The sequence below is a fragment of the Haliaeetus leucocephalus genome, unplaced genomic scaffold (genome assembly GCF_000737465.1).
Source record: "Haliaeetus leucocephalus isolate CR32 unplaced genomic scaffold, Haliaeetus_leucocephalus-4.0 Scaffold339, whole genome shotgun sequence".
NCBI lineage: Eukaryota > Metazoa > Chordata > Aves > Accipitriformes > Accipitridae > Haliaeetus > Haliaeetus leucocephalus.
Window position 1 is genome coordinate 7,854,974 of NW_010972775.1, and position 24,828 is coordinate 7,879,801.

Below are 24,828 nucleotides of genomic sequence, written 5' to 3' on the forward strand. Positions count from 1 at the left end.
GTAAGATTTTTTTTTTCTTTAGTATTTCATCCAACCTTTATTATTAGGAAAGAACTTAAATAGCTAAATGAAATGTTTATTTAAGTTTGCTCACTTAAATTTATTTACATACAATGAATTTCAGAAGACTGTTAACCAAAATAAATCTCATTAGGGTAAAGACCTTAAACTATAGAGAGGCTGATAACTGGAGACACTTTTTAAAAGATAACAGAATTTAACAGTTTTTCTTTTGTGGTACACAAACAACAAAAAGGGGTATTAAGATAAATAATTTTCAGAGAAGTTCAGTTCTATGAGTGTTCAAAATTATTTTAACAATTTACAAGGAAATGGTTGTTTCCTTATAGTCTTGAAAACACATTAATACAATATAAACAATTAAGGCTTTTAAAATGCAAAACATTCAGTAGTTGAACTTGTAGACGCCATTACAATGTTGGATAATGGTGTAACATGATGAAAAGGACTTCAGTCACATACATTGGTACAAACAATACTGCATGACTAGATGTAATCATGTCATGCACCTCTAAAATATGATTTTTAAAAATTTAACTTCTCCCATCTCTTGGTAAATCTACAATAGCTTGCATTAGCTTTTATTTTTGCATTTCCTTTTAAAACTAGATTTAGAGATCAAGGTAAACATTAGGTGACTAACAGGCAGCTCACAACTAAACTACTGATTTAACACAGCAATTCCATGATTCTGGTGGGTCTAAGCATGGCATCTTGAAGACATTACTAACCTAGAAGTCTTTTGGAACTTTCCTAAAACACATAGATTATTTTTTTCTTTTTAATAATTTCATTGTAAAAAGACTCAGACAAGGCAGTGAATGTGGTAACAAGTATTTGACTTACTTAACACTGGAGAACTAGGGGCAACTTCTATAGGATTCATTTTTTTGTTTCATTGGTTTCATCTGTAGTTTCTTTAATAAGCTTACATGTATAAGGTGATTATCCAAAGTTGTACAAATAATAGCTATGCATCTATTGAACAGATAAAAGGATAATCAAAAATTATTAAAACTTAGATAAGAATTTCTTTCACCAGAAGGTGTAATATGAAAGATAAAACCAAAACGCTGTCATTTAACATTAAAGGTCTGTCAGGTTATCGTGGAAGAACTGATGACAGTATTTTTTACTCTTATGAAGAAAGTAGCTGTAAGGTATTAACATTCTGTGACTTCTTATGTAAGAACTAGTACTGAGCAAGTAGCAACAGATTTAGAATTTCTGTGGGACAGGACAAGATACTTACTTGATACTTTCTATAGTTTTAAGTACCACTATCATATTTTTTTGAGGCTTAACCTGTAAACAGTGATTATACACTGCAAAAATACAGGGGGAAACACCATTCGCAAGTGACAGAATTTGTCCAATACAATCTGATAGCAATCTGGGGGGAAGTATTAACTGTTTTATTTCTGCAAGTACAAACTGTATCAAAACCAGAGTCCTGCTTATTTAATGAATGTCTGTACTGTAATTGTCTGACCAGTCACACTCTTCAACATAATGTAACAGCACTAGTGATTTCAAGAGTTATCAAAATATAGGTGAAGAAACACTTGGTACAACAGATTTGTCTCTTGAAATCAGTTGTACCTACCTATGGTCAATGGGTCACCTGTGGGTTCTTGAAAGTCATTTTACCTTGCCAGCATCAAAAAGAAAGCATGTGAGAAATCCAGAAATGCAAGCTTACTGCTGTAAACTGAGTATGTGAAATGCAAACATGTAATTATTTGCAACCATTCATGATAAAAAATGCAAATGCTGAATTATAAGTAGTTTAAAAATTCACAAGCAGGTTCATTGGTTCACTGTATCTATCTGCAGTGGTCTTGAAGATAACCAGCTACTATACTTTTCCAAGCAAAAGAAGGATTTTATTTCCACAGCAGTAATTTTTTCCTATAGTAAACAACTCAATTGTACAGTCTACCAGGGCTGCAACCAGCCAAAAAAAACCCCACAGTTACTTACTCACCTCACATAGAACCTGTTTTCAAACTTTCAATCTGAAGGACTTCACTAAAACTCAACTGAAAACAAAACCAGTAATTAATATAAAACAGCTCCTTTATGGCTGTGGTTAATCTGCAATAACAAAAGCCCTAAAATTAAGAGGCCCGTTGATGCCCCAACACCACAGTACTGAAGAGAAAATAAAGTTCCATTGGAAGCAGGCATAAAATGCTGAAAAGCTAACAAAACCGAAGACAGTTAAATTCAAAACTGACCTTGTTTTTTCTTGACAAATACACAGGATAATCTAACACTAGCTTTCCTCTTAAAAAAAAGGGGGGGGGGTGTAGAAACAGCATAGATTAAACTTTCTTATTTGGGCTGAGATTTTTCAAAAGAATAGTATTAGTCACCAGCTTCTTCTGCACCTTTTGGAAGTTCTGGCTAAAGCTGGAAGTACAGGCTTTTATTTCAGTTGTTTCTCCCAGTGCTCTGCTTGCAGAGCTGATACATGTTGGTAATTAACTATGAAAAATTTTAATGAAACTATAGAACTGGCTTGCATAAGGCTACACTGAAATGTCATGTTCCTCCTCATGGCTGTATCTGGTAGTATGAAGTTGGACTGGATACTAATAAAGATTTAGGACAAGTGTTAAGTATTGCAATACTGCTCTGGAAGCTTAAAAGGATCCTAAAATGCATTTGACCACCACTAATTACTGCGACTATAAGATAGCCCTGAACTGTTAGCTATTGCAATTCACAAGAGACCAGTAAAAAAACAAAATGTTGCATTATTTTGTTTAGAATAATTCTTTTCCTAATATTTATTAAATCCTTCCACTGAAATTTCTACAGCATAGGTTTGCTACTGATGAAGCAGTTTGTTAGTTCTAAAAGGTGACTGCTGCATATATAGCTAAATGCAACATTCTCTTACAGAATCAAATGTTAAGGTGGGGGGACAAGAAAAACTTTGTGTCAAATCATTACATTTCTACAGAAATTTTTATGCATTCTTTAATTTCCCAAGACTGAAAAAGACAGTATTACAAAGAACATTTCAAGGTAGGTTCAAAGTCTGTTAAGAAAGCAGTCATCTAATTTTTTGTATTTCTTTCAGAGAAAGTAAGTGCATTTATAGCATGGACAGAAATAATCATGCTACCTTTATTATAGCTGGCACATATAATGAATTATAATATGGACTTAATGACAACATGTACTTGGAATTCATACATTGAGAAGTCCATATCATCATGTCCTCAGTATTAAAATTGTTAGCATTACCTAGATAAAGATTGCATGGTTATGTCTAGTTAAACTATACTATGTTTTTGTGAGCTGCATGAATTTACAGTAAAGGAATTGGGACGCCAAATCAGACTGCCTTTCAGCAGTAGCTGGCTAACACAGCTCATCTCGTAAAACTTCTGCCTATTCTGTATTCATTGAGATGCAATGTATAACAGCACTAATGTTTTCTTACATCTGATTTTATAGTTTCCATTAAATTTTATAATTTACCATCGCCAAAACATTTTTTGGCGATGGTAAAAAGATCTTTCCTTTAACTGTTCTACAGCTCTTGTATTTAAAAGCATCAGAGTTGCTAAGTGTAAATACTGATTTTTGTCAGTGTTATTTCTGTGTCTCAAGGCGGAAGTGTCAGTATCTGAATGCTCAGCAGTGTTTACTAGATTATAAGCATAAACATTAACTCATCATCAGCTTTACAGTCTGGACCACATAAACAAGCCTTAAGAAAAAATACTCAATGCAAATATTAATGACTAGACTGGGCCAGTTCATATGAAGGGGAAGAAATTTGTCAATTTACATATTATTATTTTGGAGTTCCCCAAAACAAGACATGACAAAACCCAAGGATCTACCCATTACTCAGCTGATTTAAGTTTATTAACACACTGGTGTTTCTTCTAATAGCAATTTTGACCCTTTCCTTGGTATGTGCCAGTGAACTAGAACAAAAGTCAACAGAAGGTTTCAGGCATAATACCAGTTATCCCAGCTTCTTCTGAAACACATTTAGAAAAAAATCTAAAAATGCTAAACTATGTCAGGTGAAATTTTCAAGACCATTTAGCATAATCTTAATTTTGAAAAGCTACAGCTGAAGTCTTAACTCAGAAAGCCTGTGCAAGTTTGACTAACAGCTTCAACAAGAAAAGAGAACATGAACTTCAAGTTGAGACAGACCAAGTATCACATTACTTCATCCAGCTCTGTGATGGAGAATCTTAAGTTTGTCTGAGCTAAAGTCTCATGAGACACTGGTAGATCACTTCCCATATTTATGAGTTTCACAATCAGTATCACTTAAGCCGGATGGGACCTAAACTGAAATTGGGTCAGCACTAAAGGACAGTTCTCAAGAGATTATAGTTAAAGTGATATAAAACTTACATAAGTTTGTGCTCCTGTCCACCCCCAAGATCTATATATATTTAGCTTAGTGTTTGACTATATCAGACAATCATATTTCACGCACTTTTGGCCCCAGCACGACTGTTAGCCACACCACCACCACGTGCTTCCTTAAACGCGTGACTCAACTAGTGATGAAAGCACTTGCAGTGCCTTATTTCATGTTTCATCAACAGATTACATTTAGAGAAAGAGACACCTTTATTTTCATCATATTGTTACAATAAGTTATTTTGTAAGCATACTGTTTATACTAAGCTAGCAAACTTTTCAGTTGAGTACTGAAACTTATCTGAATTGTCCCCTATGGATTTTCCAAACCTAACAACATTTTGTTGAAAATTTTTCTATACTGTCAAGTAGAGGTAAACATGGGATCTTAACTTCTAAAGATGATTAACTAGATAGATAGTTAAAAGTTCTTAACCTCAAAAAACAAGCAATTGCTCATTTCAGCACATGAAGCTTCTCCATGAGCACAAGTAATCCTACAAACCAGAAAAGGAACTGTAAAGGCAGTAAAGAACTTCCAGGTTTCAGCAATTTCTCTAGAGCTAACTCTCCAGGTAAAGAGAGCTCATAGTGATAGAGCTGGCATAATGACCAAAATTGAACAGTAGACAACTGACAGTTAATAAAACCAGAGATATTAGAGGGTCAGAACAGCTAGTCTTGACCTAGAAGCATTATGAGAGTGACAAACAGTGCATACAGGGACAGACACTGCGAACCCACTATGAAATAAGCATGCTGGTCATTGCCTAGATGAGAAGATTTGGCCACTGCATGCTGTGCTACAGCTATTTATGTCTAAAATAACAGCAAAATTAAGGAAAAAATCCCTAAACAACCTCAAGAGGTGGACTTTTATGTTCCAGCCTGTCCTTCCTCCTCAGCATTTCCCTATGGCACTTCTTCCCCAGCAGAGCAGATGACAGTTGAGCTTAAATACATTGCTTTTCTACTCAACAACTCTAACAGGCTGTGAACAAGAAGGACCTATGTGGAAACACTATGGAAATTAACATCCGGTAGACTTCTGTATGAATGATTTTGTATGAGAAAGTGTCATTCATCTCACCAAATATTCCCACTCAAACCCAACACTGCTAGCAGTCTGTTGCTAGTTATGCTTAAAAAAAAAAGTAACTGCACTGAATCACAAGATAAAATGCATATGTCTTAAGTTCTTGCATGTGACATCTGCTATCATTGGACTATCTGAACGTTTTTCAGTGTTACATTTTTCTTGTTACCAAGGTCTTGTTATCATAACACTGGTGCAAAAAAATGTAAGCATTATATTGCAACCGAACTAAGGCTTGTTATTTTTGCTTTTCTCTAACATGCTTTCTAATGAGGATACTGCATCAATTAACTTGCATTTCCTGAGTCACCTGCTTCTTAAGGTTACAACCTTAAAAAAAGTCTACTTTTATATAAAATAAATACAGCTCTTAATTCAGTATGTTGTATTTAGATGTGCTTTCTATAAACTTCAGCAATTGACTATGATAAGCATCCTAATGGTAGGAAAGCTCATCGAAGCAATGAGCTAGCTTTGGGTTATAGATCTATTGTAGCAGGAAAGAACAAAGGTTCAAAGTACATCAGCTTCACCTTTTACTCAAGTATTTCCTGCTGAATACACCAAAAGATTCAATTTCAAGAACTCAAATTGCCTTTTATTACATACTGGAAAATTTTTTCAAGAACTTGTATATACAAGTTTGAGGAAACATTTGACAATAACGTGAAATACCAAATGAGTGTAGAGATTGACTGGCAATTCAACGCAAGTGTACACAGAAGAGCATATGCTTCACTTTTAACTTGTGTGCCTGTGATCCACAAGAAGAGCTCTGTAAAGACAATCTGAACACATACTTTATTATATTAACTAGATGGCTAGATACAAAATATATTTTTTGCATTGTATTTAAGTGAATTTCAGGAATGCTAATTTCATCCTCTGGTGTTACAGTCTTCCATTGGATCTGCTTTGTTGGGTCACAGATTCCATTTGAGTGTCACAAGAAAAGTGGTATATTTGAGCATTTACAAAGTGCCTTTTAGAAAAACATTTATCACTATGGCAGTGCTCATTTTTTCGCTAATTTTAAGAATACTTGTATTTAGCTTTTTTAATTTCACAACTACTATGCAACAACAAAAATTCTATGATTCTGTTTTCTGTGCTAGCTTTTATCTAGTGGAAAACAAGTTCTACTCTACTTTTCTGGACACTTTCATATATATTATGTAGGTATTTGGAGCATGTGCATGCTAAATTGTATAAACAGATTTAAAGTCTAAATCTGTACCCTTACACCAGAACATGAGCTTCAAAAAAGAGGCAAATGAAGTAAATAGTCAGAAGTAGACATCGTCTTTTTGATACTCCATGAATATCTTGTAGTATTGTTTTCCAAGCTCACTATTAGAGATAAAAGCAATTCTGTTCCTTTTTTTTGATCATCAGATACTGTCATAGAGATCAGCTGTGATAGTTGCTTTTGCAAGATTAGTCACAGCAGGTTATCAATTAAGTTTCCAGATGTATTTCATTTTGGATATTAACAAGCTCATCTGCTTATAACTTTTGCTACTAACAAGCTCAACTCGTGCAGAACAATGCCCTAGATTTCAGGAATTCTTTACCTTTTTCCAAAGCTTCAAGACCTGTAAAGAAAAAAGGATATTAACAGAAAACTGTTTGAATAGCATGCCTGCGATCTCAAAAAAACCTGAAACCTTTTACTCCTTTATTGAAAGAGAAACTGAATTATCTGGGAGTTTAAACCTCATAATGAGCATTGACATTTAACTCTTCTTCCTTTGTGACTAAATGACAATATTACCGTAACTACAGTATATTAGATTTCAGGCACATCTGTCTGAAACTGGAAATGTTACATGAATTCTTCTAATACAAGTATCTTAGGCAAAAAGATATACTCTGTAGCCACAATGCCTGCTCCAGCTAGATTTGTTCAAAAAGGAATTTAAAGTGGCAATACTGTCACTGAAAATAATAAGATAACAAACACTTAGCTTGACATATTTATTTTTCAAGGTCAATAAATAAATGTAAATACACAAATTTGGAAAAATCTTAGTAACAGAATGTTTTTAAACAACATTCTGGCTTAAAGTCTTCGTTATTGACACTACTGGAATATTTTCTGATCTGCTTAAAGTAGATAAGTCATTATGTTGGTGATCCTCCATCACATTAATTTGAAGAAGTTAGGCTGCTGCAAAGGAAAAAAAGACATCAACCTTTGCTCTGACATAGAAAATTATCTGAATTGCATACATTAAGTATTAGTTACTTTTCTGGGTATGACTTTTCTAGAGAATAGAGAAATTTTTAAATTTACAGTTCGCGTATTAGAGACCTCCTACTGTTCATTACATCATTATTATAAAAGGGAAATTGTAACAAAAGTGGAAAAAAAGCAAAAGAGAAAAAGGCATGGAAGAAAAAAGTGATACAAACTGGCCCTTTAGTTAAGACATTCTTCCTTTATCTGTGTAATTTTCATTCTAGGTTCATAACAGATTTATGTGATGACTGGTTCCCATCACTACAGCAAGTCTGCTTGAAATAATTTTAAAGCAGCTTTTTACCAGTGGACTTTTGTTTAGACACCCTTTCTTTTGCAGACATTCTCCAAACACCTGAAACCAGGAATGTCATATTCCACCTGGCTGCCTTAGCTTTCCCAGATTATTGTATACTAATGCATTTACCCAGGCTTAGAGCATGATTACATAACTTGTCCAGGAGAAGCAGCCTTTTTCAAAAGTATCTACAAATTGCTAAATAGAAATTTTTATCAAAAAGGTTCAGCAAGAAAGTAACTGTTACTGACTTAATGGGAGTGGAGGAGGATTTGTGGTTCCCTCAAAATTCAGTAAGTATTCTATTTCTGTATTCTATAAATACTACAAGATGCAACATGTTTATTTGGTTCCCATAAATTAGAAAAATCTGTTTTCCAAAAATTCTAAATTAGTGATTTAAAAAACCAAAATATTACACCTGACCACCCTTCCAAACAACCTCAGAGAGCAGTCTTGCTTCTCTCTCACCCTTCAGAAGTGTGCTTTTTAAGGATACATGATTTACAAAACAAACAAAAAAAGTGTGTTTTTAACTACAGTACACTTGCTTAAATACACAAGTGGACATGTTAACGTCATGTTAAAGTTCAAGGTACTTCTGGAAAAAAGGCAGATAGTTAGTTATTTTAACTCTGCATTCTTACATAGAATAATGATTATTATAGACCTTAGTTTCCTCTCATCATTCACCTATCATATGGAGAGGTCAATAAATAAGAACTTATCTGGTCCAGTTTACCTACAAGAGAAAAAATACTAAAAGAAAAAAGTTACCTATAAAATTACTTGTTTAACCCTGATAACATCTGAGTTGCCATACCCAGTTTGTAATTGCAAGAAAAGCAAACAATATTCATCTTGCTTATTAATAAATGCCCCATTTTCTATGACAATTTTTTGTATGATGTCTCTCAAGTCACATATTCTTGGGGCAAGAAAGCTGGCTAGGAGGTGCAATGATAGCAGTAACACAGTATAAATCTGGGTTCAAAAAACCGAACATACCAGATCCAGAAGCAAAGAAATCTGGACACATTGAGGAGGCAGTGCCCAGCTGTTATTTGGGCTCTTGTGTCGTGAAGACTATACCCAGCCTAAGATATAGTTTCATACCATATAAGTAACACAGAACTCTGTTGTGCTAGTGTACAGACTTCAGGAAAAAGTCTTACACAAAATTAATTACCTCCGTTGTTTAGAGTAGAAGATAAAATAGCTTACTAACTGATGTAATGAGTAATGGATGTCACTATGACACAAAACTTGCCATGATTTGTGTGTTCAGCTACAAGGTGCAGTATTTCTTATGAATAACTCAAAGCACAGCCGTATCCAACTGTGATTTGGAATTCCATCTTGAGCAGCACGCACTATGACTTTGAAGAAAGTCTGTATGATTGTAACAAAGTCACCCATCCTCTCTTGAAACATGAACAAAATCCATGGGGTAATCAGGCACAGGCGGCATGTAACAGGTTTGTCTTCCTTTTTACTCCTTGTTTTTGCTTCTGAGGACATGCACTTGGGCTCCAGACTAAATCCATTTTCTATTACAAGAGAACACAGCTATTCTTCTCTTTTTCTCTCTCTTTCTCTCGAGGCTCTTTACGTTTGCGTTCATTACTCCCAGATTGTCTTCCGCTTGCTGGAGAAGCAGCGCCTTGCACCTGCTGTGCAGAAAAAATAAAATCTTGAATAAAACAAACATTATTGTAGATGCAGTCTGAAGTATTACTCTGTGTTCAAGTTCACAAACAAAAGTTTAGCTATTATGCAGACTGCAGAATTCAGGGAGGGTCTTTTTGTATAAATATTCCAGAACTGCCACAGAACTACTTATTTCTAAAAAAATGAAGTCAGCTGAAAATATGTTTCAAGTCCTGTGTGTCCCTTCTATTGTGTCCACATATTCAGATCAGTTGTTTCAGTAATAAAATTTGGCTTCGAGCATTTTCTGGCACTGCTATATTACTGTACTGGAATTTTTTCCTGGTTTCTTCTATAAGAACATATTTCACATTTCAGAAGTTGCAGAGTGAAAGTGTTGGTTTTGAGAGGTAGATATGGCAAAGCAGCAGCTTTTTGTGACTAGAAACTAGTTAAGAACTTGACAAGGGGGTCGGTATACAAAGGCAACTTAAGTTCTGTTATTTCATCATTTATTCCAGCTGTTATCCATTGACAGTTGCAAATGAGCAATACTGTTAAGTCCTGTTAAGCAGGTTCTTCAATTCTTTCTACCTTTTTGCAGCCAGCAGTAGTGAATCTTTATCATGGAAGTAGCTACTGATGATTCTATTAAAGCAACAAGCAGTGGAAATAACACAACTTTTACTTATCAAAATTCTTATTTCATGCCTAACAAGCACATCAGTTAATGGTTCTGAATTGCTTCAGGCCATCAAAGATTCAGCCTTCATACAGATTATTTTTTACATATTTGTAAATAAAAGCAGTTTTAAGCCTTTAGCAGTTAAAACTCCCAGAATCCAGAACACCAACTTAAATATTGCCTCTTGCACACAGGATTCAGTTATATGGCAATTTTTTATATACATGTGCATGAGTCACATTTTCCAAGCATTTTGAATGCAACTCCTTATGGGGATGGGACAAAAAGGTGTACTGGGAGAAACTTAATTTCCTAATTTTAAAGAGGACTGAATAGATTCACATATCATAGACAAAGACCTAAAAATGTAAAGAAACAAACTTCTGCAAGACAAAGACAAAACTTCAACTATCAAAAAACTCTTACTTGAATGCTATTTTGCAAGTAATATAAAATATTAGTTAATACAATCTTTGTAACCTTACGTATTAACTCATCCCATCACTCCAATTTAAATAGTATGAATGAAACCCTAATTTAGAAGGTTAGGTCTGCTTTAAAAGTATTTAAGTGGCAGCAACTGCCGTATCTGCATGCATATTCCAACAATTATAGCATATGTCTTAAGATTCCTATATTCATCTCGTCACTTGCTGTATAGAATGTAAATAGCAGTCTTATCAGTCTGAAACATTTACAAATGTAGATGTGTCTATGTAACTATTAAGTTGATACTCTTTAAAACTCATGATCATATTCTGTAATAATGCTTTCTTACCTGGACCTGAGCAGCTGCTTGTTCTTGTTCCTGATAGTACTGAGAAGCTCTCCTGTCCTCCTCTTCCTGGAGCTTCTTCGCTAGCTCTAGATCACTGATTCCTTCTGGGATCTGTTCCCAGTTAATCTCTTGATTTTGCTGCTCTTGTTGTAGAGACAATGCCATCAGATAATCCTAAACGGTAAATTTGTTTATTAATGCTCTTTCCCATAGAAAATAGTCAAGTCATATCAAATGAATTTTTCAGCATGTACAGCTACATAGTACCATCACTTTTCTCCTAGCCTCACCTTCAAATACATTTACCTCATGGAAAACAGGAATTTGTTTCAGAACCTGTTCATAACCTGAACTGCAGAAAGGCTAAACCAGCTACTTCACATTTCTCCTTTCACAGTGCCTATGTCACAGCATAACAAAACACAAAAGCTAATTTTAAAAAATCTGCTTTCGGGTTAAATTCCATTACCTGGATAGCAGCAAAAGACAGACAGTGTCAGCTCATACCAGTTCTAGGTAGAAGTAAAGATTTTGAAGCTGTCTTTTTGTAATTTGCTATTTCTAATTAACACTCTGATTATGCTTGATAGAGCATCTGTCGCCACTCTCCTGAATAGGGTTGAGAGTACATCAATAAGGAACACTAACTCCTAAACAGATGAGAAAATAATCAAAAGGTAGGTTTTGGATATATCCAGACAGCAACTCAAGATAGTACTACCCCTGTTATCTCTGCCAGATTCTTTAATCTGCAAGAGAGATATACAGTGCTTGAATTTATTAAAAAGCACCTGCTTATTCATTTTTTCCCCAGTATTTAAAAAACATTAATGGTGATTATTATAAACTTATTTTGCTTGTTCAGAATGTAAGATTTCCAAGGAGCTTGGTCTTGCTATGTGCTTTTGCATGAACTGGTACAAGTAAGTCCTGTCTCAGACACAGCTTCTAGAAACTATTATATATAGTTAAGAATAACAAATACATACAGTCTGCTATAGTTTTTGTCCTACATTCAGCAAAGCTGGCATCAGAAGGCAAAGTTCAGTTATGAGAATATTCATGAGCTGAAATGAATTTGTTACAGGGGCAAAGTTTCACAGTGCTGGTTTTGTTTCCATATACAAGGAAGATGTGACATTTCACCTGAATAAGTTTTTTGCAGAAGTGGATGCTGAGAGATTAAAATCAGATTTTCCAAACTATTCACAGTTGGTCTTATTCTTCCTCCCTTGAAGTCATGCTAATACTTGAAAGTAGGACTTTTGAGAACCCCAACCTAAGTATCTAAAGAATATTTTTATACTCCTATATATGCATGAGTACACATACATAAACAACTGTGTAAGTAAACATATATATGACTAAAAGTAAGTACTAATTGTTATATATAGTCACAAGCAAACAGAAAGATACAACTGAAAGGCATAAATCCAGTACTTGATCTATTTGATCCTGCTGCCCTCTGTAGACAGTTTCAGGGTCTGATGGAGGCCGTAGGTGGAATTCAGAATCACAGAAATTTCCATCACCATCCACATTGTGTAAGCTTTCCCAGACAACTTTCTCTTCTGTAAGAAAGCCCTGGTCTGTCACCAGCAGGTAAAGCTGACCCTATGCAGAAGAATAAAGAAAACCTGTAAAACTAAAAAAAAATTTTTTTACAATCTAATTAGCAGAAATGATCAGCTAATACAACTGTTGCATTCCAGTAAAATATTCATTTAGATTTTTTAGCAAGTTTAAAATTTAAATAAATCACTATACAGCATTAGAACACCAGATACTAGTATTCATTGCTAAATTAACAGCCACACTTAATTTCTGTGTTCCATCTTGTAATTTTTCATTATTAATGAAAGTTCATATTGACTAAAAATTAATATAAAACGTGAAAACATACCTTGGTATCTCCTTGGAAACATACCTAAGTAGTACAACTCAAGACTGGCAATGTAAATTTTAAATTCCAGGACAAATCACATTAAATTCCAAAGGCAAGATCTGGAGACAAAGGTGATCTTTCCAAATAATCCAAGAGCTATTACCTCAAAACAACCAGATCTCAAACTTCATGTTTTATAATGGGTTTTGACAGAATTTGAGGTTTATTTCAATTGAAAAAACTAAATTTAAGATTCTTGCTATCACTTGTCACCAATAACTGCTTTTGTTGGATTTTAGCCTTTTTACAGTTCCATAAGGCTAAATTTCTCGATTTCAAACCCTGAAATTATAAAATGGGCTGGTCTGGGAGTGAAAGAGACAATACTAACAAGGCCAGAAGCCAAGGTACAGGAAGGATGAAATGCAAGCTTAGGTTGAAGGAATGGGAGAGGAGCTGAAAGCAAAGGGAAATTACAAAAACTAGCCTCAAGTAAAAGGAAATGGTGCTGCATGTTTGAGGGACAGAAAAGCAACACAAAAAAAAAATTTAAAAAAATAATCTATGTTTAAGTTTAAATTTAAAATTAGTTTTTAATCTTACCCTACCCCTTTTATAATGTTTTTAGAATTATACTCCAAAGCAAGAATGTTATTACTGACCATACAGCACATTTAAGAATGAAGCTTCCATTAGTATTACTGAACGTACTGGGTCAAGATATTCAATGCAAAACTTGTTGCAGTGTTTTAGCTGTAAAAATCAAAGCAGTTTATTGCGACATCCACAGAAATTTGCTATTTGTATTACAGCAGCACACAACAGCTTCTCAAAGATCATTGTGCTAAATGTACCAAAACACAAGAGGCAAATGTTGTAATGATTTCATAGTCTGAACAGGCAAAAAATGAAAGCATTGCCCCTATTCAACAAGTACAGAACTAGCTCACTGATTTCTCTCAAGTCATTGAGACTGTCAGAGATGCTGAAATCAAAATCAGATCTCTTCAATCCTACTAAGTTTACAGCCACGCCTTCTGTGGCTGGTAGGTCACACAACACAACAAAAATATTATTTGAAGATTCATATGCAGCGATTGTTCTAATATTACCCAATACCACAAGATGCACTTATACAAAAGGCCAAACAGAACAGGTAAAAAACCCACAAAGGACACCGCTATATGTTCAAGCTTTGGAATGGCAGTTACCCCAACACAGTTGGGCTTGTAGACATAAATACAATTGTCAGCAACAAGTTTGATCACATAACATGATCTAAGGAATCATCTTTCCCTCAGAAACCTGCCTAAAAACTGAATGCTACTTCTGATGCTTAAAAATCACCCAAAGAAAATAAAAGGAAATAATTCCACAACATTTCGAATTTGCACAGAATACATATTTCACAGCATCTTCTATATAAGAAGTCTTTTAAAAAAAAAGTAAAATAAAAATTAAAAAAAAAAAAAAATCACAGAATCTTTAAGGTAAGTGTATTTGAACCTTTTAAATTTTATTTTGACCAGTACGTTGATTCAAACAAAACCTAAAAAGAAAAAAAAAAGGAGAGGGGGGGGTACATCAAGTTTTCTTCTATTATGCCATACTTTTTAAATTACTTTTTAAACAGCTCAAACAACGTAGCTTAATAATACTGAAATAGTAAAGTGTTAATGCTTTCATAATCTCCCACCTATTATACGCTGAACTTTTCACACACTAATATTAAAGTATATTATTACCTTTATGGGATTAGAATCTAGTATCTGTCATTCAAAGATATTTTAAAGCTAACACTTGTTTGAAGTAGAAAACTGTTTCAATCTTAAATAAAATTCATATTCTTACTTTCAATTTTTAACACTTCCTCAGCTGAACTATACCTGAACACTGGTTTTAAAAACATCATTAGAGTAAATAAAAAAAAATTCTAACACAGCTCCCTGATGAAAGGCAATAAACTGCATTACGTATTACCACATTACCTAAACAATACCATTCCAATTCCAATACCAACTGCATAGTTTAAAAACATGCTGCTTCAATTTAACAAAATCTAGCAAACCAACAAACACAGGCTCCCTAGTACTTGTGAAGAGACAGAGTTCCTTTTCACTTTATTGGAATGAAATAACAATAGGAAACCACAGATCGCAGATCCAAAGAAATCTTTCCCTTTTTGTTTTTTTATCAAGTGCTCTGATCTCTACTTCGTATTAGTATAATTTAATGGAATTTCTCCAAAAAACCAAACAGATTCTCAAGGACCCTCATAATATTGCTAATAGTCATGTAACTTTTGGTAATAATTGGACAACTTTCAGTTTCATATACCAAATAATAAGTCAGCTCTTTTTGTATTAGGTGTAATGTAGCTATTCATCTCCACAGATACCAATCTTCCTAGAACTTCAATGTTTTAAAGTTCTTTGCAACAAGCAAAGAGAGGCCATATTTACAGACTGGTTCTATAGGCACTGTTTTAATGCCATGCATGTTCTCTTCCCAATCTTAAAGGCTCACAAGCCAACTTCACTGGCACACCCAAATTCCACTGAAGGGATTTTGTCATATGAGAAAATCTTTTTATCATATGACCTTCATGCTGCCTCTAAATTTGAGCTGCACTCAGTAACAACATGCCTGGTGCCAGGAACCAGCCACCGTTCTCCAGCACTGAAGAGATCATGAGATCGGTCTAGCTGCTAAGAGATAGTGATATACAACCAGTATAACACTGCGATTTCTGACTTGATGTGTCCAGTAGTTTTAGACCACATTTTTAGCCTACCAAACAAAGTTTTGCACTTCAGCTCCACTCAGCGCAACACTTCAGGAGGAAAAGAGAAAGAAGGTGCACAGTGACAGAATCAGTAAGGATTATTAAGTGTAGAAACATTTATTTACACTGAACTAAACAATTATGAAGGCAGCTTTAAAAAAGGCAAAAAAGAGAATGTGTTTTCTACTTAATAGGTCATGGTCCTGATTCTCCATTTGCTTTCTAGTCAGGGTTACAGCTAAAACAGGATGATCAGCACACTAAGGTCATGCAATTAAGCTAACAAATGTACATAAACATGCTTTTCAAGTACACCTTGCAAGAACAATATCATACTTTACAAAATAAATGTGTTTCTACCTTCATAAAATCTTAACTGTCCCTTTCTAAAGTATTACCACCTTATCTTTTAGGTTTATTTTTAAGTGTGGTGGGTTTTTAGTAAATACAGTCTCATGGGTTAATACTGCCCCCCAAAATCCTAGCACATAATATACAGCAATAATAACTACTAAGGACTGTTGTCAATGGGGAGTAAAACAATAAAGTCTCAAGTGCGTAACTGTTCAGGTAAACTGTGCCTACAATAAAGTTAGGAATAATTATTTATCCAAAGAATCAATATCTAGATATTGTAGACCAATGCCCAGATTTTATAGTTTCACATATAAAAAGCTTAAATAAAGCCAAGGATAAAAGCAAGACTATTCTCCTAGAAGAATAAGCTCCTCTTGTTTGCACAAAAAAAACCCCAAAAAACAAAACCCAAAACTTTCTGAAATGCAAACAGATGTAGGCTGCAGCTGGTGTTCCTGGTTACAAGACCTCCTTTCCTGGGTTAATTTCATGACCAGATTAAGTAATTAAAATTAATGCTTTTAAACTATTTGTTCTGATGCCAATTACCAAGTTTCCAGCAATTTAGAAAACTGAAAAGGAAAACCAAACACCTGTCCAATAGCTTCATACAGTAAAGACAAACATTTTAAGCCTTATCCTTTGAAGTCTATATAAATGTTCTCTTGGACTTCTGGATCAGACCCCTTGGTTTCTATAAAGGTGTTTAATGTTGACATGAATGAGTGCTATTATTTTGAGATTAGTCTAATCTATCTGAATGTTTTAACTGTTAGAGAAGATTAAGGTTTGGTGTTGTTTTTTTTTTTAAATTATACACCATTTGGTTCAACAGAATAACCCTCAGAATAAAAACGGTACACTTAAGAAATGGAAAAATATTTAAACATGTTTAAGAAGCTACATACACTGAGTCTACTATGCCAAACTCAGACATCATCTTAAATGCCCAAGGAAAAAGCGCAATTATTGCTATGAAATATACTTTGTATTTGAAGAAAAGTCTGTGTTGAGTTCTGAAACAGAAACCCAACATTCATCAAGTAGAGAACATAACTGCAACACACATACTTAAAAATCCAAACAGGTGTCTTCTCAGTAAAGAAAATAAGATTGTATTACAGTCACATCAGTGGGAAAAATGTTCCAACTGAACTAAGATATTCTTACCAAACTGATCCCCTCTTTACAGTCCTGTTTTTCCTTGATCTAGGGAATTATCATGTGATGTATTATTATCTGTGTAATGCAAAGCAAAGGCAAAAAAAAAAATCACATCTTTAACTGCTGAAAATTACTACTGTATAATCACATGAACCAAGACATTAATAGGCAATTAAAGGGACAGGAAGTAGAATAAATGAGTACTCCAGCAAATGGACAAGTAACAGTGAAAGAGATTAAAAATCTGATAACTGAACTGCAATTATTAACTAACACTCACCATACTTCAACAGATGTCTAATATGACAGAATTGCCATACTTGCTTTTCTTTTATATGTGATAATGAAAATTTTAAAAATGTTACATAATTTTTCTATAAACATAAACATGATCGTAATACTCAAAAGTTTTTTCAGATTAGAAATTACAATATATTATGCAAATTTCAAATTTCAGAAGAATAGTAAACTATTAATTATTCAAGACTACACTAAATAATATAACTGAGTAAACAAATTATAATTGAACTGCTAGACTATTTCTATTCTGAAATGCAATCTGTGAATCTTTACAATTACATTATGATATCAACTCAGCAGCTTTAAAAACACTAAAGTCTTCAGAAGAAGATTACTTCAAAACTTTTCATAGTAATTTCTGAAAAAATGCACTGTCACCATTCTTCTATTATTGTTACTTTACTCATCAACTTCCACAATTTTAAGGTGAATGCTGTATCTAAAACAGAAAAAATTATTATTGAATGAGCCCTTTCCATTTAACTCTTACTCCCTGAGCCTGGAATCCGGAAGATATGTAAAAATGGCACAATAGTTACCTGCCTGAAGATTAACTTTTTAGAAGTGTCCATATACTAAATTGAACTGGAATATTTCAAAACAGTAACAAATATTTTCAAATACAGTGACAGTGAACTAAAACCACTTTTCCCCCTTTTGCTTTTTTTCCCTTGTTCACAAGTCAAATACTCTTTTTAAAATAATAAACATTTTAAAAAGTGTTCTAATACAACTTCTCACCTATTATTATCCAGCTCAAGGCCCAAAGTATTATCTGCATCCCCATAACTGGTGTAGAAATGCCTTTTAAATATGTGCTAGCAGACACTGTTAATAAGCTTTTGCCTACAGTATATAATGGCACTGATACCTCCCTAATCTACACCAGGTATTCATAATGTTGCTGTATGTTCATAACCATTCTATTTCTGATCTTACAAGAAGCACTTAAAAGAGTAAAAAAAAACCAAAACAAACAACCCACCTACATTATTGTTAATTTAGTAACAATAAAAAAATAATATTAAAAGGAAAGCCACATTTGTGAGGAGTCACTCCAGTTCCCTTCCTTACAAATTCCTTTACTATCCATGCAAAAAAATAAAGAATATCTTGGAATCAACAGAGACACTGGACACAAAAGGAAGCATGAGTAGATTAACCAGCCTAACAATCATACTAGTTGGGCACTAGTATACCCAATGTTTCCAAAGAGTTCTTGCCACTATGCAACACCTTGTAACAGCAGCCTATGAAAAAAAATTTTCAAAGCTAAGATACAGGAATTCAGAATACTGCACTGTTTATTCACACTTTCACGTAATTCTCATTTCAATAAAACAGCCCTCTAAAATAAGCAATCCAAAAGCAAGGTAAAGATCCTTTGATCTGACAGTGGAAAGCCACTCTAAATGCAGCGTAATTGGGTAAAGTGTTGTCAGTGTTAGTAAATCCTCCCTGCAAATGCTTCATAATAAAGACTTAAGCAGGAAGTTCAAATTATAAGCACAAAGGATATTACCAGTCTCCACGTCTCCCATTTCTGCTCTAAAATATCCACAAGATTATCCCTTATTAAGGAATGACAGATAAATGCATATATAATATATTTTAAAAGAGAAAAATATCTATTATCTCTAAAACAAACTTACCAGATGGGATGTGGAAAGAACTCTAGTACAACTTAAAAAAAATAAATCTGTTCAACCAAGCACCACAAATATTAAAAATGGCTCAATCACAATCATATGACTGTTACGTGGCACCAATATAGAGCAGAACTAAGGCTATTTGGGTTCATCTGTTTTATTAGAAAAACTGATATATTGAACTTTAAGATGTCTCCAATTTATGAATTTTGCTTTGAGTTATTTCAATATCACCAAGTATTTCTTTTTCTTAAATTACTCACACCTGCTCCTCAATTCTAAAGCCAATTCTAGAAAAGATAAGCATATAAAAGAACTTGGAACAGGTTTCTGCATTTCCTTTGAAAAAGCTTAGCGATCTGGTTTTTGGTTTTTTTTCTTTCCTCCAGTAAGTGCAGTTAAGATCAACCTACGTTCTACTTTCTTTGAAATATACTGAAATCCAAGTCCTTCCACTAAAATATTGGCCCCCCAAAACCCTACATAAGAAACATCTCCAGCATATAAGTTGCTGTGTCTGCTGTACATGAAAGCTTCCAAATAAAAGTTTAAGTATTAGCTTCATTAGAATAATACTTAAACAGCCTAATGTACTTAAGGACTTTTCATTATAAATTCTTGCTAATCATTCAAAGTATAAATGTTTTAAAAAATATACAAGTTTTATTACATGTACATAACTTTTATTATAAGTCCCTTTTGTTTAACTTCATAACTGTTTTGTTTGTGTGTTTCCATATATTGGTTTGGAGGGGGAAGAGGGAAGGGCAGTATTCGAGAAAGACAAACAAATTGCATACTTTTTGCCCTAAAAGTTCTACACCTTAATTTTCTTTGGCATATATTGTCTTCAGTTTTCCTAAGTGAGGGACTTTTCCCCATAGTCCAGCTACTGCTGACTACAGCTCAAACCATGAAGTAAAAGAAACTCCATTAAAAATCTGCAGAGTTAGCATTAAACCTAGTAAAGAGTAAAACAGTTGAAAAATCTCAAATCTTGTGACAACAATGCATGTGGCACTCATATGAGTATACTGGAGGTCCCAAAATTTTTGGACAGCTAATCTTGGCTAAAAGCCCAAGTCAAGCCTATTTCAGACTTCCTTGATATGAAAGAATACCTAGTCATATAGCTATTGCAAATAGCTAGGTAGGTTAGAAACAGACAGAAGGATTACTGCTGACTTTTAAAAATACAAAATAAAGAATTTCTGGTTTTATTACAACAGTTTCTTGATATTTCAAATTCTGTAATGTACCACTCACCAGAAAACGAAGGCAAAATGAAGAACCCTGTTTAGAAGTGACAACCCCAAGAACTAAAAGCCTGTAGATAACACAGAAATTGAACACTAGCTGCAAGTGAGGTCACCATAATGACTATGAAACACAAGAATGATGGCCCATATTCCAAAACTTAGCATTTCAGAAGTCTAAGACTTGTCAAAAAGGACAAGATTAAAGCCATAGTGACTTAGAAGCAGTAAAGCTTAAATACACAACTAACAAATAATACTATTCTTCAAATATTTTAACTCAGTATTTCTTAGGACTTGGACTTAGTTCTTACAGTTAAAATTCAGACACAGATTTCTACTCACTGCCTTGACCTGTTCTGTATTATTAATATTGGTTAAGGATATTTAACTCATTGAAGTATTGCATTGTATTTCTTTAAGGAAAAAGGATCTCAACTGAGAAGTGTTTGTTTGCAAGTATGAAGCTGATAAAAGCACTGACAAACACACACCAGGTTTTGGCCTTTAATCTAAATACTGGGCTGCAGAAGACAACAGTCCACATTCTACAAACAAAATTCTGTATTTATAATTCACAAGGTCAAAGTGATACTCTACTGTATTTAATGCAAAGAATATTTTATATTTTAAAAGTTTTAATAATAGCACAAACCCAAATTATTTCCAGAAAGATTTAAGTATTTTATCTGGAATATCCTGTAAACAAAGTAAAAAAGGTTTCCTGTGCTTCTAGGTACCATCTGTACCCAGAAAGTAGATCTGTACTTCTACTTAGTATTTTCTTTTTAACACCACATTGTTTTGAGGTTGGGGGTCTTTTTTTCCCTGTAATGAAAGCAACCATAAAACAATGTACAGGCTTACTTGACAAACCACTACCAACTATTGCACAAGCTAAATTTAGAAAAATGGAGAGAAACAAAACTACACCTCTTACAGTTGTGACCTAAATTAACTTCATCAGGAAATATAACAATTATAGTTTTGACCATAAACAGATATATTCCATAGCACTTTTTTTTTAGTGAAGGGCAGAGAAAGATCATTTTATCTGTCCTACTGCTTTAAGAGAGTATCATTGTACATAGATTTAAAACAAATCTTAGATGTACTCTAAGAAGCTGTTAGAAAACCAAACGTGTTACCTGTTTGTAGAGTTAATCATTATTTATCAGGACTATTCAGAGCTTTAGCTCAGCTTATGAGTATTTATTCAAAATGCCAAAGATAAGCATTGACAGTTAAGATTAGCAGAGAGAGAAAAAAAAGGATTAGTACTGCCAAAAGGAAGTTAGTGTCTTTCACATGAGGTATATGACATTACTATATAATAGATGGCAAAAACAGTGGTTCCTTAATGTTTTTGTATGTTACACCCCCCCTTTTTTGCATTTATTACCATTATTCATAAATGCAAGTGTACATGAAAGTAAAGTCTTATTTAATAACAGATAACCAAAATATAATTACAAGAGTTCTGCACAAAGGTAAAAACTCATATGTATGTTTGAGAGAATGTCTAAACCTAAGGATGATTTGACACTGCAAGCCAATGAAAAGTTTACTTCAAAATATTCACATTTATCACTGAAGAGATGGGAATGATTAAATCTTAGGAGACAATTTGACTCTGCCCATTTCTACCCAAGTCAGATATATAAAAATACACTATCACCTTAGTATAGGCAAAGTTATATTAGAACAAAGACTGTAAACTTGCCAAGCCAGATTCTCCGTTCCACAGAGAAAGGTTGCCCAGAAGCATTAACCAAGTTGTCACTTGCTTTTTGAATCCTGGAATACTCCTTTCACAATTCTCACCATTTCACTTCCCCAGTTTCAGATTAAAAAAAAAAAAAAAAAAATCTCTTCCCTAACAAAGGAAACCAATATTGTAGCTCATCTCAACTTCTTCAAATGTTTGGTGTTTTGAACACCATGATGGAGCTATTCATCTCCTGGCCCAAATGTGAAGCAAAGTTCTATATCCTCAGAAACAAGAAATTAAATAAATTCATTAACCTTATCATTGCCAATCACAAACTGCAAGTAAATTTAAGCTATGTAAGAAAGGCAGTTAACACAGGGAGCAAACTCAGCATAAAGGGAAAAGCTACAATAAGATTTAAAGTAATAATGGATCCTGGTATCTAAAACACTGTAATCAATAATTCACAAGTAACATTTGCTTACATTCACCATAAGCCGTACTTACATATAACAAGAAACTAGAATTTATTTCTATTTCAAGACAGGGAAAAACAAGATTTGCTTTGAAATGAGAATGCAAACCACAACAGTAAAGCCAAAAATGTTGAATATACCTTGTATTTGGTCATGGTGCTAAAATGGTTGTTCCTGAAGAACACACAAAGCTCTCCCTCCTGGACAGCTGAAGTCAACTCACAGAGTCCATGGTATGTCAACTGTGTAGCTGTGTTATTTAGAAATTGCTCAGCTACAAATCCTACAAAAGCAATATATACTGTTATGTGTGTCTATTACATACTTCCTAATATATAAAACCTGTTTACAATGGTAATGTTTTTCCCATCTCCTCCCTGCTAAGATGCCCCCATATTACCACAAATCTAAGGGAACACATTCAGAGAGGGGAAAACGAGTTGAAAGTTCTAAAACCTCAGCACTGTAGATAACTCTCTCATGTTCAGAAATGCTATATCTGCTTCTAATATTACTGATTTTTCCTTGTGATCAGGTGGTATATAATTTATATTCTAACTATAGGAGATAATACCAATAGCCAAGTTGAAATCTGAATGCTGCCCATAATACCTTTTCATAAAAGGAAGATCTCTCCAGCTTTTTAAAAAGTATATTTAATAGATCAAGAGAATGAAGCTGATCCTTGGTTTGGAAATTGCATAAGGGAAGTTTAGAAGACAAGCACAGTGCTGTCTGACTGCCCAGGGAAAGAAGTTCAGCAGACAGAATGCAGCTCTCCACACTTCTATCTCTACATGTCCAGACCCACATACAAGTATGTAACTAAGATTAGAGAGGGTAGATACTCTGATAAAGCATAGAAAAAAGTTACCCACCTTCACTAACCAGTTCACTGTTGTCTGACTGTTTACAAGAAATTATCTTCTCCACTAGCTGATTGTAACTGCAGTTACCAACTGCTTTTACTATGTCAGCAACCTGTAGCAGGAAGGAACAGCATACAGAACAGAGAACTTGGCCTTTATGAAGAACAGAACACAACTGTAAGCCTAAGGCAATTATTCATAAGAAAATAAGAAGAGTTTCAACAAAGAGAGGACATTATCCTCCTAAAAATGCTAGGCCAAAAAGTTTTAGCCCAGATTGTTACACATTTTGCTGTCTCAGATCCCATTTTAAATCCTTAAGTTAATGCTTAACTTCAAAAGCTGTTGCTAAAGTGGATGGAGGAGAGAATGGGGCATCAGTTGTCTCAGCTGGGTGGCAGGGAAGTCCAGCGGGATAAGAGAACAGCAACTTTCATGAACAAGGCATAAAAAGAAAAAGAAAAAAAATCTGAGGCAAATTATTCCAGCCAAACTCACCAGTTTCTCCCTAAGTAAACAGTACCAGTTTACTGTTTATTAAATAATATCATTAAAAATAAATTATATGTTTGTTAAAGATGCAGTTCTCTCTGGTTCTAACATCCTCAGTTCTCAAAAGCAGCAACTAGTAAATCAGAAGAAAGGAGGAGAGCAACCTTGCATTCCTTCCACGTGTTCTCTAACGAGCTTTCAAAAACGACGACTGGGACACCGTATCTGACAGCTTCCTACCTCCCTTGGAACAACACTTCTCATTTACGTAGTCATTAATTCAGCATAGAAGGTTTTGAAAGTTAGTTTGACTATAGACCTAGTCTCTGCAAAGTTACTACACTAAAAAACACGTATAGCCTGTATTCACTCCTCTCTGAAGGAAATCCATTTTTTCTGACTAAAAAACCCATTGCCATAATTATTATTATTGACTCCAGTTAAAATTCTGCAACATCTCCCCTCCCCCCAACAAAATTCAGAATAACTTGTATTCTGTTTGAATTATTGAAAAAAACAAAAAAAAAGTTACCTGAGGGTCCACTAACCATCCATGGTACAAGGGGATATCAAGAAGATCAAACACTATGCATTCAGGTGTGTATTCAAATACTCGTACACCTGTAAACTTCACGTTGACATCCAGACCCGTCTGTAACTTATGTAGAATCGCCATTGCATCACTCATATTCTGACAGCAGAAAGGA

At 34.1% G+C, this 24,828-nt stretch overlaps 1 protein-coding gene across 2 annotated transcripts in view; it reads right to left on the reverse strand.

Annotated features, from left to right (window-relative positions):
* Nucleotides 1-2,958: 2,958 nt before the first annotated feature.
* FAM63B (family with sequence similarity 63, member B) overlaps nt 2,959-24,828 on the reverse strand; it is a 37,077-nt gene continuing 15,207 nt past the window's right edge. Inside the window, exons 4-10 of one of the 2 annotated variants that reach the window (XM_010571761.1) lie at nt 24,654-24,812; nt 23,639-23,741; nt 22,901-23,043; nt 12,618-12,791; nt 11,178-11,351; nt 9,073-9,737; nt 2,959-7,694 (exon numbers count right to left, since the gene is read on the reverse strand). In XM_010571761.1, the coding sequence (XP_010570063.1) occupies nt 9,618-9,737; nt 11,178-11,351; nt 12,618-12,791; nt 22,901-23,043; nt 23,639-23,741; nt 24,654-24,812 (873 nt within the window). In that variant the 3' untranslated portion in view covers nt 2,959-7,694; nt 9,073-9,617. Of the gene's footprint in view, nt 9,738-11,177; nt 11,352-12,617; nt 12,792-22,900; nt 23,044-23,638; nt 23,742-24,653; nt 24,813-24,828 lie in introns of both variants that reach the window. The other variant, XM_010571762.1, reaches the window with a different exon arrangement.